At 43.6% G+C, this 6,000-nt stretch overlaps 1 protein-coding gene across 1 annotated transcript in view; it reads left to right on the forward strand.

Moving 5' to 3' along the window:
• Positions 1-4,129: 4,129 nt before the first annotated feature.
• Positions 4,130-6,000, forward strand: part of cc2d1a (coiled-coil and C2 domain containing 1A) — a 17,268-nt gene continuing 15,397 nt past the window's right edge. The window contains exons 1-2 of the mRNA XM_030778893.1: positions 4,130-4,190; positions 5,915-6,000. The exon at positions 5,915-6,000 is cut by the window's right edge and continues 59 nt beyond it. Coding sequence (XP_030634753.1) covers positions 4,134-4,190; positions 5,915-6,000 — 143 coding nt within the window. The 5' untranslated portion in view covers positions 4,130-4,133. The remainder of the gene's footprint in view (positions 4,191-5,914) is intronic.

Genomic DNA, 6,000 nt, shown 5'->3' on the forward strand with positions numbered 1-6,000 from the left:
GTCTGCCTCCTGCAACCAAAAATGTTGAAAAATACATCATTTATGTAATAAAAATTCCATGAATTTCACTGAGAGTGGGAAGTGGGGGGTTTAACAACATAATTCTACATTAAACTGCTGTGCCAACTGCAATTCATAAAAATCATCATTAGCTTGTGTGTGACCAGCTACACCAGCACACTGTGCTACTATCAACACCTCCCAGGTATAATATTAATGTACCTGACTGTTGTCTGAGGTGAGCAGGTTTAATATCCAGGTATAATATTAAGGTACCTGACTGTTGTCTGAGGTGAACAGGTTTAATATCCAGGTATAATATCCAGGTACCTGACTGTTGTCTGTGGTGAGCAGGTTTAATATCCAGGTATAATATTAAGGTACCTGACTGTTGTCTGAGGTGAGCAGGTTTAATATCCAGGTACCTGACTGTTGTCTGAGGTGAGCAGGTTTGGAGCGTCTTCAGTAGAGGTTTCCTCTGTTACTGGACGTCTCTGCCTCCTCGTTCTAAGAGCTGTCTGTTTGGGGGGCTTGAACCCTAACATGACAAGAGTCTTAATCATCAACAGCCTAAGTCACACACTGAGTCCTGTTTATGTCTGTACTTCAGCCTCTATCTGACTCCTGTTTACCTCTGTAATTCAGCCTCTATCTGAGTCCTGTTTACCTCTGTACTTCAGCCTCTATCTGACTCCTGTTTACCTCTGTACTTCAGCCTCTATCTGACTCCTGTTTACCTCTGTACTTCAGCCTCTATCTGACTCCTGTTTACCTCTGTACTTCAGCCTCTATCTGAGTCCTGTTTACCTCTGTACTTCAGCCTCTATCTAACTCCTGTTTACCTCTGTACTTCAGCCTCTATCTGACTCCTGTTTACCTCTGTACTTCAGCCTCTATCTGACTCCTGTTTACCTCTGTACTTCAGCCTCTATCTGAGTCCTGTTTACCTCTGTACTTCTGCCTCTATCTGACTCCTGTTTACCTCTGTACTTCAGCCTCTATCTGAGTCCTGTTTACCTCTGTACTTCAGCCTCTATCTGAGTCCTGTTTACCTCTGTACTTCAGCCTCTATCTGAGTCCTGTTTACCTCTGTACTTCAGCCTCTATCTGACTCCTGTTTACCTCTGTACTTCTGCCTCTATCTGACTCCTGTTTATGTCTGTACTTCTGCCTCTATCTGACTCCTGTTTACCTCTGTACTTCAGCCTCTATCTGACTCCTGTTTACCTCTGTACTTCAGCCTCTATCTGACTCCTGTTTACCTCTGTACTTCTGCCTCTATCTGAGTCCTGTTTATGTCTGTACTTCTGCCTCTATCTGACTCCTGTTTACCTCTGTACTTCAGCCTCTATCTGAGTCCTGTTTACCTCTGTACTTCAGCCTCTATCTGAGTCCTGTTTACCTCTGTAATTCAGCCTCTATCTGACTCCTGTTTACCTCTGTACTTCAGCCTCTATCTGACTCCTGTTTACCTCTGTACTCCAGCCTCTATCTGACTCCTGTTTACCTCTGTACTTCTGCCTCTATCTGAGTCCTGTTTATGTCTGTACTTCTGCCTCTATCTGACTCCTGTTTACCTCTGTACTTCAGCCTCTATCTGAGTCCTGTTTACCTCTGTACTTCAGCCTCTATCTGAGTCCTGTTTACCTCTGTAATTCAGCCTCTATCTGACTCCTGTTTACCTCTGTACTTCAGCCTCTATCTGAGTCCTGTTTACCTCTGTAATTCAGCCTCTATCTGACTCCTGTTTACCCCTGTAATTCTGCCTCTATCTGAGTCCTGTTTACCTCTGTACTTCTGCCTCTATCTGACTCCTGTTTACCTCTGTACTTCAGCCTCTATCTGACTCCTGTTTATGTCTGTACTTCTGCCTCTATCTGACTCCTGTTTACCTCTGTACTTCAGCCTCTATCTGACTCCTGTTTATGTCTGTACTTCTGCCTCTATCTGACTCCTGTTTATGTCTGTACTTCTGCCTCTATCTGAGTCCTGTTTATGTCTGTACTTCTGCCTCTATCTGAGTCCTGTTTATGTCTGTACTTCAGCCTCTATCTGACTCCTGTTTATGTCTGTACTTCAGCCTCTATCTGACTCCTGTTTACCTCTGTAATTCTGCCTCTATCTGACTCCTGTTTACCTCTGTAATTCTGCCTCTATCTGAGTCCTGTTTACCTCTGTACTTCTGCCTCTATCTGACTCCTGTTTACCTCTGTACTTCAGCGCCCCCCCCCCCCCCCCCCCCCCCGCCCCGAAGGCCCCAGTACTGTATATATTAGATCATTCCCTGCTTTAAATTCCCTTATTCCACTCCCCAGCTGACTATCAGGTCCTTGATTAGCGACCTCAGGTGTGTCGGGTGGGGCACCAGGAGTAAGAATAGGAGACAAGGCGCTAGCTCATCACTGTGTGAAACTGCTGCAATATTTGCTACTGTTCAGGGAAAATGATGAGAGTCAAATATGACATGTTTACTGGTTATCTTTTATATGTGTGTGTATATATATAATGTGTAACATTTAGCTTCCTCACGCGGGAGTTGAATTCATTCATCCAGCATGTTACCTGTAAACTGGGCCTTTCTTTTGGTCATTGTGTCACCGGGTGGTTTTTACCCTACCAAGAAAGAACAGACGAGCAAATAAATTACCTGAAATAAACCTGGACAAAAACGAATAAATTACCTGAAATAAGAGGGAACGCTAGAATGCTGAGTTACTGACACTTTTCTGTTAGCAGCATTAGCTAACATTGATCCGGAGCTGCGCTGGAACTAACAATTTTATTATTCAAAACTTAAAGAAAAAACAGTGCCACGCGACAGGGTGACATAGTACTTCGTTCCATTTCTATAGTTTTACTAACGTTCGCTTGATTTCTAGCAGGTTTGACCGATTTTCTCTCGGCTACACGATGGGGCGAAAAGCAATTGTGAAATTAGTTTGATACACGGGTGTCGGTTTGACTGGACCAGCGGTGTTTCTTATCAAGCGGTGCGTAAATCCAGCACAGGCTTGGTAAAACCGATCCTAGATCAGCACTTAAGGACATTGCACGTGGGCGTTCCCCAAATGCCGTAAAGCACGATATTCCCGTTGCTCATGGAAACAAGGCGGAAAGCAGGAAGTGTACCTATCCATCTATCAATGGCAAGTCAACTAGTATAGCATAGGTGGAACTTACGACTCTCTCAAAATATCACATCGACGAGGAACCGATTCATTACATTAACAGCATAGAGAAGAAACCCATGACTCAGGTAATGCCCTAAATATAACATAAAACTAGAAGTTGAGCTATATGGCTAACCAGCTAATACAAACTTGGCTTTTTTTTTTGCAGTCAGACAGGAATAGCCAGGTACTCTCATGTATCGCCAAGTTATTCTCTCCACCCGATATCTTTCTGTATGAGGAAATGCAGACGGCAGGTTTAGTTTTTCCGACTGTCTATAATGGTGTTCCATATCAGCAACTGATTATTATCAGAAAACTTAGCAATATATATGTGAAAAATTTGTGTGAGTTACTGTGAAAGCTAGCTCGCTAACTGTCAGCTAGGATGTGAGTATATCTAACGATTCGTACATGTGCGGTCATTCACGAGTGAAAACAAGACACCAACAGTGTAAATCATACGTTATAACCGTATTTGGAAACGACGGAATGAAACGTAGCGTAGCCCAGCGTTAAGCTCGCGATATGAGGTAAAACAGTTTGTCAAGCGCCACAGGTCGCGTAAAATAACGCGTAGCTCTTTCAGAGGTGGAATACACTTAGATAAAACTAGTAACAGATTGGCTCAAGCCATAGTTCCTGGAACAGTTTGGTTCACTTCAGTGCATCATTCAGTATGAACTCTACACGGTACACAACACTGTCTCTTGGCTGAATTCATGTTTGACATTCGTTAGCGCTAAGTCAAAGCAATAAAGAAATGTGACCTTTGATCTCCAGCTACGACACAGTAAAGCATCTCAACTAATCAGATAGGACATATATGAACTGTACAGCAGGGTGAAAGAATGATGGATAATTATTTTTAATTGACATTGTTTTCTCTTCATTTCAGATTTGACCCATCTGTGACCCATTATACGTGTGTGCGCGTGGGTGTGTGTGTGTGAAGATCTGGTCATGAGTCGGAGCAGGAACCCCCCGCAGAAGGGTCAAGGAGCGGCCCGGGCCAAACAGGTACTGTCCTGGGGTTTTTTTTTTGGGGGGGGGGGGGTTCCCACGACCCCACGACCCCACTGTGATCTGCCCATTCACTTAGCATCTTTGCCTTGTCGTATCCACTCCCTCGCTGTTGCGCATAGCTGTGACAGCCGTTTGCAGGCAGCGCAGTGATCAGGGCTTGGCTGTAAGCAGACTGCAGTGTGCCAGAGAACAGAGTCAAAACTGCTTAGTCAGTGATACTGCCCTTATTTAGATCTCCTCCTGTGTCCAATTCAGACACCAGGTTTCACAGAAACGATTTTCACTGAGTTTGACCACGTAATGCAGGTCTACGTCGATCTCATTCAGACCTGGGCAGTTGTAGAGGAGGGGGATTTGCACGGGTTTAAGCCTCGTCATGTTTCTCAGTGCTGTTGTGTTGTTTGCCTTTGTCAGGCTTACAGATTGACATTCACACACTCTTTCTCCTTCTCTCTTCTCATCTGTCATCGTCCGTCGGTTCCATACGGTTTATGATTGAAAGTCAGTGTGTATGGAGACAGTGATGTTACTCCAGTAATTATGGTAATGTCAGTTATGATTATTTACACTTATGCAGCATGAAGAAATGTCCCCTTTCTTCCTTTTTGAATGTTTGGCTACACACCCCCTTTTATGTCATTGAGAATGGAATGCTGACACCCGCTTTTTTTTTTTTTTTACACAATGATGATGTCACAGGTGATGTCATGCACACTCTGTGTAATGAGATGAGGTCATCTCATGGAAGGTTTGAATCAGTTCCCCATTATGTCTCAACGTTCTATGTTCTATTCTATCCTAAAAGTTCAGCAACTAGATTAGAATAGATTGTGTGGCTGTTATTGATTGAATTAGTGGCTGAATGACATTGGCTTTTTGTAAGTGTGGCCCGTTTTGGGATGCACTGTCTCTAAAGAAAGATACAGGGGGAAAAAAAACCTCGTGTGTTGCAGAAACTATGGAAAACAAAGTCAAAGGGAATTTAGAGTCATTCAGTCAAGGTCATAATATTAACTTTGTATTTACTCATGCATTTTTTTTTTATAAAGTAAACGCTGTTTTTCGAAACACGTGATTGAGAACGTGATTATGTGTCGGTTGGCTGTTGCTCCTTTTCTGTTTATCAGTTCCTCATCTTTTTTCATTTATTTATTTATTTATGTTTACATGTTCTCTTCCGTGACTTTAATACTGACATTAAGGTCGTATTTTCCTTTCCATAAACTGAGCTCCAGACGGCCGGCCGTGACTGTCCTGGATCAGTCTGTCCGTTCTCTTTGTCAGGGACGCAGTTCCCAACAGGCTCTCATGACTGTGATCAAACAGTATGAACTGCTCCATCTGTGAATGAAAAACAATTCCCCTTTGTTTTTTCTCTGTTCGGTCGGAGTGCACTGCAGCACCACCACTCTCTCCACCTGTTTCTTTTTTTTATTTATTCCTCTATCTCTCCTCCCCATTCCTTCAGTCTCTCTCCCGCTCACTCCAGTCTTCCTGCTGTAGCGCTCCACAGTCTATTAAACATTTAAACACTAATGATTGTAGACTAAGACAATTAATAAAGTGGTCAGTATTTAAATATTTAATCTCTCGCTCTCTCTCTCTCCCTCTCTCGCTCTCTCTCTCTCTCGCTCTCTCTCTCTCTCTCTCTCTCTCTCTCTCTCTCTCTCTCTCTCTCTCTCTCTCTCTCTGTCTCTCTCTCTCTCTGTGTCACTCAGATGGGTCTGCTCTTAGACCTGGATCCTGACGGAGGGATGGACTCTGGGGGAAATGATGAAGACTTGGAGGCGGAGCTGCTTGCTCT

This window comes from Chanos chanos, chromosome 7, assembly GCF_902362185.1.
Source record: "Chanos chanos chromosome 7, fChaCha1.1, whole genome shotgun sequence".
Classification (NCBI taxonomy): Eukaryota; Metazoa; Chordata; class Actinopteri; order Gonorynchiformes; family Chanidae; genus Chanos; species Chanos chanos.